Source organism: Pleurodeles waltl, chromosome 7, assembly GCF_031143425.1.
Source record: "Pleurodeles waltl isolate 20211129_DDA chromosome 7, aPleWal1.hap1.20221129, whole genome shotgun sequence".
Lineage (NCBI taxonomy): Eukaryota > Metazoa > Chordata > Amphibia > Caudata > Salamandridae > Pleurodeles > Pleurodeles waltl.
In genome coordinates, this window is record NC_090446.1 from 607147516 (window position 1) to 607160015 (window position 12500).

At 47.1% G+C, this 12500-nt stretch overlaps 1 protein-coding gene across 2 annotated transcripts in view; it reads left to right on the forward strand.

The window, feature by feature from the left end:
• HK3 (hexokinase 3) overlaps positions 1–12500 on the forward strand; it is a 296343-nt gene that overhangs the window by 215280 nt on the left and 68563 nt on the right. For both annotated transcript variants that reach the window (XM_069244551.1, XM_069244552.1), the window contains one exon: positions 11114–11262. In XM_069244551.1, the coding sequence (XP_069100652.1) occupies positions 11114–11262 (149 nt within the window). The remainder of the gene's footprint in view (positions 1–11113; positions 11263–12500) is intronic.

A 12500-nucleotide genomic window follows, 5' to 3' on the forward strand; every position in this document is an offset into this window, starting at 1 on the left:
GACTGAGGTGAGACTGAATGTGAAGCCTCTGTATCAACCAAAGGCCAAGGCTCAGTCCATGTACCAGAAAACACAGGACACATCATTATCAGCCAAACCCACTTCAGTCCCATGTTCTGTAAACCACCTGAATGTGAGTCTTGTGAATCGTCACCAGGTGGTCCCACCTCACTCACACACAACACTACGCTGTGCACACAAGTAAAAAACATGCACATCACCAGTAAGTTCCTCTTCACTTCATAAGATGCCACCTTCTGTACATCATATGAGTGTGAATCACGTGATTCCTCACCAGCCAGTCCCATCTGCTCATGTACTGTATGCCACAGACAGGTCAATCCCCACGAAGGGCGTGCGAAATTCACGTATTTGCTGCAGTGTAATCAAGCATACTTTCCTGAAAAGTTTGCAAAATTAACCACAAACATAGAAAAAGTGACTCCGTCATTTAGGCTCATATTTATACTTTTTTGCGCCGCATTTGCGTCATTTTGTTTTTTACTTAAAAGCGGGGCAAACACAAAATATAATTGTATTTTGTAAGTTTGCGCAGCTTTTGCGTCACAAAATGACGCAAATGCTGCGCAAAAAAAAGAATAAATATGACCTTTAGTGCTCTTTTTCAGAGGCTAATGGCAGGGTAATTACGCAACATGGTATTTTCTGGAATGTCGCGCAACAAGTGTAATAAACAATTCCAGAAATCATATGATTAGGCCAGCGTAATTTACTTTTTACCCGGGCCTAACAATCACCAGTCGATCGTGCTTCGCTGACGGACAGAGTTACATTCTGCACACCTTCGAAGATACCCACACATATTCTCGTCCCTCTCGGAAATGGTTCCCCCACTAGTCGTTAGAGGTGCCAGCTGGTTTTGCACACATTTCGCAAGTTTTCAATATCCATTCATTTGGTATTTACTGAGGGTGCCCCGCTTTCCTTTATCTCTAGTGGTGCAGGCCTTTGCCTACGTGCAGCGAGATAATTTGCATGCTAATCAAAGTCAGCCAAGTCAAAGGCAACATACCAATTCACGCTGCTTCAACGCTTGCACCACAATCACAAGCTGGAAAGTGTATGAACAACTGTTCTCTGCCAGTTTACATTCTGTTTAGTTTGTTTATGCACATTAGCATTCTAGTCGAGAAAAGCGCTCATTTTTCCACAACTATATTTTCCGCTGTACATTTTTTTAGCTTTGAATAAGGACATATGTCACAGTAGCCATGATTTCCATGCAAAACTGAAAATTACTCAGTTACTAATTTGTTTTTACTCTTTTCACACACAAGACATGCTTCTTTCACATTTTGTCTTTAATTTTTGCAAAATTGTCAATCTCACCCTGTCCTTTGTACCTGATACTGAGTCCCTCAATGTGAGTGGCCTGGTACATGGTTTGTATTTTACCCAACATGCAGACTTACCTACATCAGGGATACGGTTATCTCCGCGGTGGAGAGAATCTCGGCATTTACAAGTTGGACCCACAGGGACCACTTAGAAATGAGGGAATACTAGGGTACTTGGTAATCTCGAGTCTGATGCGCCGCCGTAATTCCTCATTCCCCTCCTTACTTTCAGAGATTTCAGTTGTTTCCAGTGTTTCTGAGGATCACACAATTCCGATGGGGCTATTAACTGCGTTTACCCCCATCAGAATTACAACATCGTTGTCATTCACCAGTAACAACGCCTCCTTGAGTTATTTTGCTATGAGCTGGTCCCATCTGCCCAGGGCAAGGAAACATTTAGGCCCATATTTATACTTTTTGATGCAAAACTGCGCTAACGCAGTTTTGCGTCAAAAAAATTAGCGCCGGCTAACGCCATTCTGAAGCGCCATGCGGGCGCCGTATTTAATCAATGACGTTAGCCGACGTTAGCCGCCGGCGCTGCCTGGTGTGCATGAAAAAAAACGACGTACACCAGGCAGCGCCGGCGTAGGGGGATATGGGGCTTGGGCGTCAAAAAATGGGGCAAATCAGGTTGAGGCAAATTTTTCGCCTCAACCCGATTTGCGCCATTTTTTTCGACTCCCAACCCTCATAGAAATGACTCCTGTCTTTGCAAAGACAGGAGTCATGCCCCCTTGCCCAATGGCCATGCCCAGGGGACTTCTGTCCCCTGGGCATGGTCATTGGGCATAGTGGCATGTAGGGGGGCACAAATCAGGCCCCCCTAAGCCTCATTTTTTTTTTTTTAAATGACTTACCTGAACTTACCTTAATGTGCCTGGGATGGGTCCCTCCAGCCTTGGGTGTCCTCCTGGGGTGGGCAAGGGTGACAGGGGGTGTCCCTGGGGGCATGGGAGGGCACCTCTGGGCTCCTTCAGAGCCCACAGGTCCCTTAACGCCTGCCTTTTGCAGGCGCTAAAAAACGGCGCAAAAGCGGCCGTACGTAATTTTTTTTGACCCACCCACTCCCGGGCGTGAATTTTGCCCGGGAGTGTAAATACGGCACACATGCCTCGGAGTCAATTTTTTAGACGTAAACGCCTACCTTGCATATCATTAACGCAAAGTAGGTGTCCACGCAAAAAAATTACGCAAACTCCATGGACTTTGGCGCTAGACGCGTCTAACGCCAAAGTATAAATATGGAGTTAGTTTTGCGGCGGAATTGCGTCAAAAAAAACGACGCAATTCCGGCGCAAACAGAGTATAAATATGCCCCTTAGGCCCATATTTATTCTTTTTGACGCACAACTGCGCCAACGCAGTTGTGCGCCAAAAATTTTAACGCCGGCTAACGCCATTCCAAAGCTCCATGCGGGCGTCTTATTTATTGAATGACGTTAGCCGGCGCTGCGGACTGGTGTGCGTCAAAACAAATGACTCACACCAGGCAGCGCCGGCGCAGGGGAAAATGGAGCTTGGGCGTCAAAAAATAGGGCAAGTCAGGCTGAGGCAAAATTTTGGCCTCAACCCGATTTGCGCCATTTTTTTTGACGCCCAACCCCCATTGAAATGACTCCTGTCTTAGCAAAGACAGGAGTCATGCCCCCTTGCCCAATGGCCATGCCCAGGGGACTTATGTCCCCTGGGCATGGTCATTGGGCATAGTGGCATGTAGGGGGGCACAAATCAGGCCCCCCTATGCCACAAAAAAAAAAAGCGGAAAAAAATACCTACCTGCACTTACCTTTCCTTCCCTGGGATGGGTCCCTCCATCCTTGGGTGTCCTCCTGGGGTGGGCAAGGGTAGCAGGGGGTGTCCCTGGGGGCATGGGAGGGCACCTCTGGCTCCTTCTGAGCCCACAGGTCCCTTAACGCCTGCCCTGACCCAGGTGTTAAAAAACGGCGCCCATGAGGCTGGGCGCCGTATTTTAAGGCCTGCCCCCTCCTGTGCGTCAAAATGACGTCACAGTATTAATATGGGGCACAGGCCTTAAAGTCATTTTGTAGAAGGGAACGCCTACCTTGCATATAATTAACGCAAGGCTGGTTCCCCCTTCTAAAAAATGGCGCACATGGTGGAACTTTGACGCCCGCTGCGTCGGACGTCAAAGTATAAATAAGGGGCAGTGTTTGCGCCGAATGTGCGTCGAAAATTTTGACGCACATTCGGCGCAAACAGAGTATAAATATGCCCCTTAACATCATCTTTTCGTGATGCCATGTGTTGATGACTGCCCCAAACTAGGGAGAGCTGAAGACACACCTCTTCAGAGAACACTACTTTACCACAAAGTCACAGTCGACTTCAACTTTCAGGAGCCAGAGTCACCTCCAGTCACTCGTTGACTGCAGCTTCGCCTTTCACCCTGTACAGTAATTGACTGCCTTTTTGTTACGGTTGTGCAGTAGAAATACCACATACTTACAATACATTAGACGTTTTGCAAGTAAAAAAAAAAGTACATTGCTAAGTGTGGCTCATACCCACAGTTCTCAAGACCAAAGTGCCCAATTTAGTAGTCGTTTAGTGGCTCCAGGCCTGGAACGATGCACTTAATACATAGCTGTCCAGATGCCACGAGGTAGGAGTGAAGATTCTGCTTGGCAGTCATGGCACCTGACAGCTGAACATATACTGCGAGGTGCTTGATCTGCGGATGCTCCAAACAGATGTGCAAAATCTACAAGGATGCGACAACTCATTGGTGTGACGAAGATTGAGGGGGCTTGTTATATTGTGAGAATGTGTTTCTTTAAGGAGCTTTTGGGATTGGAATGCAAGGGATGTAATGTAAGAATGTTGAGAGGAGAAGGACATTCATTAGGCGGTTGAGGAGGAGCTCAGATGTGATGCTAAGAGCTGAATAAACCTTCCTTTATTAATAAATCCTGTTTCTTGTGGACCGGAGTTCTTACAAAATTTGGCGACGAGGATGTGGAAACACCTATCCTGAAGGACATTTACCGTGTGTTCTAAAAGACTGCGTCCTGTTGAGTTGTGCTGATTACTTTGTATCTGGAAGGATTTCCTCCCGCTGGGCATGCTGACAAAGTTTTACTTTGAAGACGCCTGAATGTCGGTAACAATTTTCAACGCTTAAACCTGCGATTACATTGTTTATTTGTTTCACGCTGCGTTAAGAGGAACACGCTCGCGGCTGACTATTGCTTAGCAACGCCGCTGCTTCGCTCTAATTGCTGTCGGCTGTTGTGTGGGCATATTTAAAACACGCTCAAGCGCTCTCGCGCTGACGTGCCTCAGATTTGCATCATACGTGTCAAGTTGTGTGGGCATATCTAAAAGACGCTCAAGCGCTCTCGTCTCTCAGATTTGCATTATCCGCGTGCTGACGTGTTGTTTTTTCTTCCACAAGAGTGTTTCCTCGCCTCACCTTCGCGCTCTTAAACGTTACCGATAGTTGTCGCTGTGCTTCTCGCTTCAAAAGGAAAACAAGTACAAGTACACAAGTGAAATTGAACAAACGACTTCGTTTGTTGTACTCTCCGGTCCTGTGTTTTTTTCACATTTCCAGTTATTCAAAAATGAAGGTGATGGAGATGTGTTCTGTCTCATAGCAGTTTTATTGTTTCTTCTTACTCCTCTTTCTTCTAACACAGAAGAAGAGGTAATAAACGAAATATCTCTAGAGTGTGACAAAACAATAAAGACAGGAACACTAATTCTCAAGAGAGATGCAGTTTGAGCCACCAGCAAAATTTCTGCAAATGAAAGGAGACCCACCCATACCGTGGTCAAGATGGAAGGAAGAATTTTTAACTTATTTGAAGCCCATTGATGAGGAAGGGATGTCCCAGGAAAGAAATAAAAATATTTTGTTACACTGTTTGGGCTCGGAAGGACAGCTTATTTTCAGGACACTTCCACCAGGAGTCCTTCAGGATGATCAAATAGATGTATTTCAGGATGCACTGAGTAAACTGGAAAATAGATTCAAACCTACTACAAGCATAGCATTAAATAGGTTCAAGTTCTATGCTAGAAGCCAACAATTGGATGAGACTTTGAGGAGTTTTTGACAGGTTTACGTGGCCTTTCCATGCATTGTAATTTTGGACCCATTACTGATTAAATGATTAGAGATCAAATTATTGTTCACATCAGGAGCAGGAGAATCCAAGAGCAATTGTGGGTCATGGGTGATCCGAAGTTACAAGATGTAATTAATACCACTAAAGCTTTGGAACAGTCTGAGAAATGGATGAAGTCGGTGCAAGAGACTGAGAAAAATAAGTCGTCGGACATGGATGTGGTTGGAGCGGTTAGTGGTGGTGAATCTACCAGCGATACTATTACAAAGAAGACTACATGGAACAGAAAAGATGACAAAAATGTTAAAATTAACAGACTCTTATGCTATTGTTGTGGCAGTTCTAACCATTTAGCTAATTTTCCGCAGTGCCCAGCAATTGGAAAATAATGTAAAAAGTGTAGAAGAGTAGGGCACTTTGCAAGAGTTTGTAAAGAGGTTAAGAAAGCTGATAGTGATAGCAAGAACAAAATTGCGTGTGTCTGTGAGGACAGAGAGAGAGGTGTGGTGTTGTCTGTCATGAATGACTCCGGGAACAATGAAGGGAATGTTGTAAAACAACCTAAATGTAAAGTTCTTATTGAAGGTCGTGAATTGGAATTTATGGCGAAATCTGGATCCCCTTGGACTATCATCACGTGGGATTATTTCATTCTGAAATTTAGTGAGTTGTGGGATATGTCAAATTTAGCACGTTCTGACATTGTTGCAGAAGGATTCGAGGGTACTGCTATTAATATCATTGGGTGTGTAAAAACTATGATTTATGGTAAGGACCGTTCTGCACAAATCAAAATGTATGTGGCTGAGAGAGGAGTAAATGTGTTAAGGTGGAGAGATCAAGCAGAGTTGGGAATAATTTTGAATCCCAGGGCTCGTGAACCTGTGATGTTGGTCGAGCAAGGTGACAAGGCCAAGTTAGTTGTCTCTAGGTTCCCACATGTGTTTTCTGATACTTTGGGCAAGCTGAAAGATTATAGTCACAGGATTAAATTGAAGGAAAATGCCAAACCTGTAGTGCAAAGGTTAAGGAAAGTTCCTATTGGGGTGTGTGAAGAATTGAAGGATATGTTGTTGGAAATGGTTAAGGATGGAATTATTGAGGAAAGTGAGTCATCTGAATGGGTTTCACCTATTGTCTTGGCAAGGAAATCGGATAATTCATTGAGGTTATGTGTGGATCTGAGAGCGTTGAATGCCAATGTTATAGTCAATTGTCATCCGTTACCCAACATAAATGAAGTGGTTAGTTTGCTTGATGGAGCAAAAAAAAAATCCACACTAGATTTGAGATCAGCATACCATCAAATTGAACTCACTGAAGACTCTAGGCATTTAACTGCTTTTATTACTCCTCAGGGGTTGTTCCAATTCAGGCGAATGCCTTTTGGGTTGGCCTTTGCGGTGTTAGTATTCCAGAGAGCCATGTTTCATTTATTCAAGGACATGGACAAGTTTGTAAAGTGTTTCCAGGATGACGTGTTAATCTATTCTAAAGATGAGGAGGAACACAAGGGGCACTTAGTTAGAGTGTGTGAAGCGTTCAACATGAATGGTTTGACGTTGAAATTGAAAAAATGTTGTTTTTTGCTAAGTCTGTTGACTACCTGGGACACACTGGGGGTCATTCTAAGTCTGGCGGGCGGCGGAGGCCGCCCGCCAGACTTTCCCCACCAAAATACCGCTCCGTGGTCGAAAGACCGCTGAGGGTATTTTGGGATTTGCCCTGGGCTGGCGGGCGACCGCCAAAAGGCCGCCCGCCAGCCCAGGGCAAATCAACCTTCCCACGAGGACGCCGGCTCAGAATTGAGCCGGCGGAGTGGGAAGGTGCGACGGGTGCAGTGGCACCCGTCGCGTATTTCAGGCCCTGATTCTGACCCCGGCGGTCTGAGACCGCCGGGGCCAGGGTCGGCGGGAGCACCGCCGACAGGCCGGCGGTGCCCCGCAGGGCATTCTGACCGCGGCGCTTTGGCCGCGGTCAGATTTGGAAAACCGGCGGTCTCCCGCCGGTTTTCCGCTGCCCTTGAGAATCCTCCATGGCGGCGGAGCGCGCTCCGCCGCCATGGGGATTCTGACACCCCCTACCGCCATCAGACCCGCCAGGAACAGGATGGCGGTAGGGGGTGCCGCGGGGCCCCTGGGGGCCCCTGCAGTGCCCATGCCAATGGCATGGGCACTGCAGGGGCCCCCGTAAGAGGGCCCCACTCTGTATTTCAGTGTCTGCTTTGCAGACACTGAAATACGCGACGGGTGCCACTGCACCCGTCGCACCTTCCCACTCCGCCGGCTCAATTCTGAGCCGGCGTCCTCGTGGGAAGGTTGATTTGCCCTGGGCTGGCGGGCGGCCTTTTGGCGGTCGCCCGCCAGCCCAGGGCAAATCCCAAAATACCCTCAGCGGTCTTTCGACCGCGGAGCAGTATTTTGGTGGGGGAAGTCTGGCGGGCGGCCTCCGCCGCCCGCCAGACTTAGAATGACCCCCTCAGTGTCTGCAAAGCAGACACTGAAATACAGAGTGGGGCCCTCTTACGGGGGCCCCTGCAGTGCCAATGCCATTGGCATGGGCACTGCAGGGGCCCCCAGGGGCCCCGTGGCACCCCCTACCGCCATCCTGTTCCTGGCGGGAGACCCGCCAGGAACAGGATGGCGGTAGGGGGTGTCAGAATCCCCATGGCGGGGGAGCGCGCTCCGCCGCCATGGAGGATTCTCAAGGGCAGCGGAAAACCGGCGGGAGACCGCCGGTTTTCCAAATCTGACCGCGGCCAAAGCGCCGCGGTCAGAATGCCCTGCGGGGCACCGCCGGCCTGTCGGCGGTGCTCCCGCCGACCCTGGCCCCAGCGGTCTCAGACCGCCGGGGTCAGAATCAGGGCCACTGTCTTTGGTTAGGGAGTTGTTCCTAAACAGTCTCTGGTCAAAGCCATTGTCAATGCACCTGCCCCTGATTGTCGAGAAGAACTATTGTCTTTTACAGGACTGTGTGAATATTACAGCAAATTTATTGAAAACTTTGCTACAAAAATGGAACCCTTGAGGGAACTGACAAGGCAAAATGTGGAGTATGTTTGGTCAGAGAGGCAAGAGAATGCTTTTGTGACTGTCAAGAAGGAGATTGCTGGTGCACCTACACTCAAACCATTTAGTGTTCAAGCTCAGTGTGTAGTAACAGTGGATGCTAGCATGTATGGTGTGCTGTCCCAAAAAAGTGGCAGAGATAGGTGGAATGTTACTTTTGCCTCACGCACTTTAACCGATACAGAAAGAAGGTACGCAGTGATCGAGGAGGAACTATTGGCGTGTGTCTGGGCAATCGAGCATTTCCGGATTTACATTTGGAGTTCACTTTTATTCTCCAAACAGATCACAAACCCTTGCTGGGTATCCTGTCCCCAGGTGGAGGATGGAATGCTACAGCCTGTATTGCAAGATTAGTCTCGAAGTTGCAGGAGTATTCCTTCCAAGTAGAATATGTGCCAGGAAAGAAAAATGTAGTGGCAGATTGTTTATCATGTCTTCCTCAGAATGATTCTGATGATCAGGGGGAGTGCGGTTATGGTGACTCTGATATTGTTTCTGTGTTGTCGGAGTTTATTTCTGAAGAATTTAAAGCTATTGAAGAAAGGGATTGGCTCAATAAAGATCAAGGGGATGTGATTTTACAAGAAGTGAAACGATTTTTGAGGATGGGTTGGCCAAGGAAAGAATGCATTCTAGGAGAGATGATGCCTTTCTTTAAGGTAAAAGATGAATTAGAAATCGAAAATGAGCTTGTGTTTAAAGGAGGGAAATGTGCTCCACCAGAAGGTATGCAAGCCACCATTTTGAAGTTGGTACACGAGGGGCATCCTGGCATGTCATCCATAAAAAGGCTGATACGTACTTCTTTTTGGTGGCCAGGTATGGACAAGATGACGGAGAGGGCTGTCAGGGAGTGTGGAGTATGTGTGAGTGCTGACAAGATGTTGAGGACAGTGCCAACCCCATTGCGTCCTGTGCAGTGGCCTGAATCTCCTTGGCAAAAGTTGGGTTTTGATATTTCTGGTCCGTTTTTGTTTTTGCCTTACGAGGCTAGGTTTGCTTTGGTGTTAGTGGACTATTACTCTAAGTGGCCTGAAGTGAAATTGGTACCACATGTCACGACGGCGGTTGTAATTGAGTTTTTCAAAGAAGTGTTTGCCAAAGAGGGATATCCAGAGACGATAGTTTCGGACAATGGTGTCCAATTGGTGTCTAAGGAAATGCAAAAATTTCTTAAGTATTGTAATATTAAGCATGCCACTACTTCATTATATGAACCACAAGAGAATGGACAAGTTGAGAGATTCAATCGGGTTTTGAAGGAGTGTATTTCGTGGGCACGTCGTTTTGGTGGGTCATGGAAAGAGAAAGTGCGATAGAAATTATGGTATTATCGTATCACTCCTCATAGTACCACAGGAGTTAGTTCGTTTAGGTTACTGAGGGGCAGGGGTCCTGTATCCTAACTCTGTCCACGGTGGTTTAAAAATAAGCAAAGAGCATGAGAGCGTTGATGTGGAAAGGATAAAGGATCATGTGAGGTTGAAGCAAGAGAAGAGCAAGGAGGTGTATGATAGGAAGTGGAGAGTTAAAGATTCCAACTTTGTTGTAGGAGATTGGGTCAGGGTAAGGAATCCCGGGTTGATAAGGAAAGGTATGTCTAGATTTGGTAAGCCCATGAAAGTGTTAAGAATGTTCAGGAAAAAAGTGGTTACACAAGATGGTAAAGTTTGGAATGTGAGTAAATTGGCTAAGTGTTTTCCAGAAGTTGGGGAAACTCAGAATGGACACCCTGATGTTCCGGGAACCATTGTGTGCCAAAGGGGTGATGAGCCCGTTCCTGAGGATGGAAGCCTGAATGGTGCATGTACTGGAATATAGGAGAGTGAGATTCCAGATGGAGTTGATTGCGGAGAGATGGATGAACTGTATGTGGTGGAGGAGAGTCGGAAGGAGGGTTCTATAGCCTCAAGAGTAAAGCTTGAATGTCGTTCCAGGAAAAGGTCTACTCGTTTGGTGGACTACTTGTGAATAAGAAGAATTGCTGTACATTAATTATTCTTATTGTATTTTGTATTGTTTTATTTGTTTGTTTGGTTGTTTAGTTTGTTTAAGGGGGAAATGTGTTATATGGTGGGAATGTGTTTCTGTAAGGAACTTTTGGGGTTGGAATGCAAGGGATGTAATGTAAGAAAGTTGAGGGAAGAAGGGCATTCGTTAGGCATTTGAGGAGGAGCTCGGACGTGATGCTAAGAGCTGAATAAACCTTCCGTTATTAATAAATCCTGTTTCTTGTGGACCGGAGTTCTTACAGGGGGCCTGCAAAGTACAGGGGTGGTGCACCCTCCTGAGTCACTCCGGAGCTCTAAGGGCAAGTCACTGTGCTGAGGAGGCCCTGGAGCCCGGGGGCTTTGGGGGTCTTTGTTACATCACTGCAACATCTCATAGGACATGCCGTCCATTGCTCCAGTGATAGTTTAGGTATCCACATGTTCCCAGAGTGTAGCCACTATACTAGTTCCAGCTGGCACTCGTGAGATGGTTGGGACAGACACGGGCTACTGTGTGAGTGCTGGACTCACTCTGAGTTCAAAATGTTGTGTGAGTGAGTGACGAGCTGACCTCAGGTAGTCTTTGTTTCTTGCAGAAAGGGGGGACTTCCTTGCTCTGGACCTCGGAGGGACGAATTTCCGAGTGCTGCTGGTGCAAGTGAGGAGCAGGGAGGAAGGCGGCATGAGGATCCTCAGTGAGGCCTACAAACTTCCGGAGGCAGTGATACAAGGCACGGGTACCCAGGTGAGGATGGAAGTTACCCTTGCCTTGGCTCTCCCTTCGTTCTTAAAGCTGCACGCATCCCGTCAGGGCTGAAGCACTAGATTACTCCACCCAAGGAGGCTGTAGATCTCACAGGATTACTATATTGATATTGGCTAATATTCTGTATTGTCCCGTTCTTCTTATCATTTGTCAGGTCTGATTTAATTTAAGGATTTTGAATATGTTAAGCGCCCTTTCATGTTTTACCCTAATCTGGATATACATAAGACAAATACTCCTATTCCCTCTATAGTGTTAATTATTATTGTTCAATCTGTACAGTTCATCATTGTTGTTCAAATTGTTGTTCAAAATGTTAATGGGTCTGACGTATAGAAAATCGAAAATAAATAAACAAATAATTACATTTTTTGGCATCTGTCAGGAGGTCACAGTAAATAGGTGCAAGCCATGGGCTGGATAAGTGACAGTGATATTGCGAGGAGACAGTCCCCCACCTCATCCATCAATCAGTGTTCTTGTATAGCCCGTCAAGGTCTCAGGGTGCTAGGGGAGTGCAGATGCAGTTCAGTCGAAGAGGCAGGTGTTGTATTCCTTCTTAAATTGAGGCAGTGAGGGTGATTGCCTGAGCTTTTGTGGAAGAGCGTTCCATGTTTGCATAACAAGGTAAGAGAAGGATCTTCCTCAGGCTGAGTTCTTGCATATCCTTGGGGTGGTGACCAGGGCCAGTTGGACAGAGTAGAGGACAGGAAGTGGTTGAGGTATGCAGGTCTGATGTTGTAGGCGTGCATGAGGGGCTTGAAGGTGATTCTTTTGTTGAGTGGGAGCCAGTGAAGGTCTCTCAGGTGAGCGGCGATGTGGCTGTGGTGGTGAATGTCCCAGGATGAGTCTGGCCAAGGCGTTCTAGATTCTCTGCAGTTTCTTTTGGAGTTTGTGGGTGGGGTCGGCATAGAGTGCATTGCCGCAGTCTAAATTGCTGCTGCTGAGTGCCTGAGTGGGTATTCTCCTGGACCTGATGGGGATCCATTTGAAATTCTTTCAGAGCAGGCGGAGCGTGTGGAAACAGGAGGATGAGATGATGTTGATTTGGTGGTTCATTGAGAGCAAGAAGTCAAGGATGATGCAGAGGTTGCGTGCATGGTCGATAGGTGTGAGGGGGTTCCGAGCACTGAGGGCCACCAGGAGTCGTCCCAGGCAGAGGAGGTGGAACCCAGGATGAGGACCTCGGTTTTATCAGTGTTGAGTTTGAGGCAGCT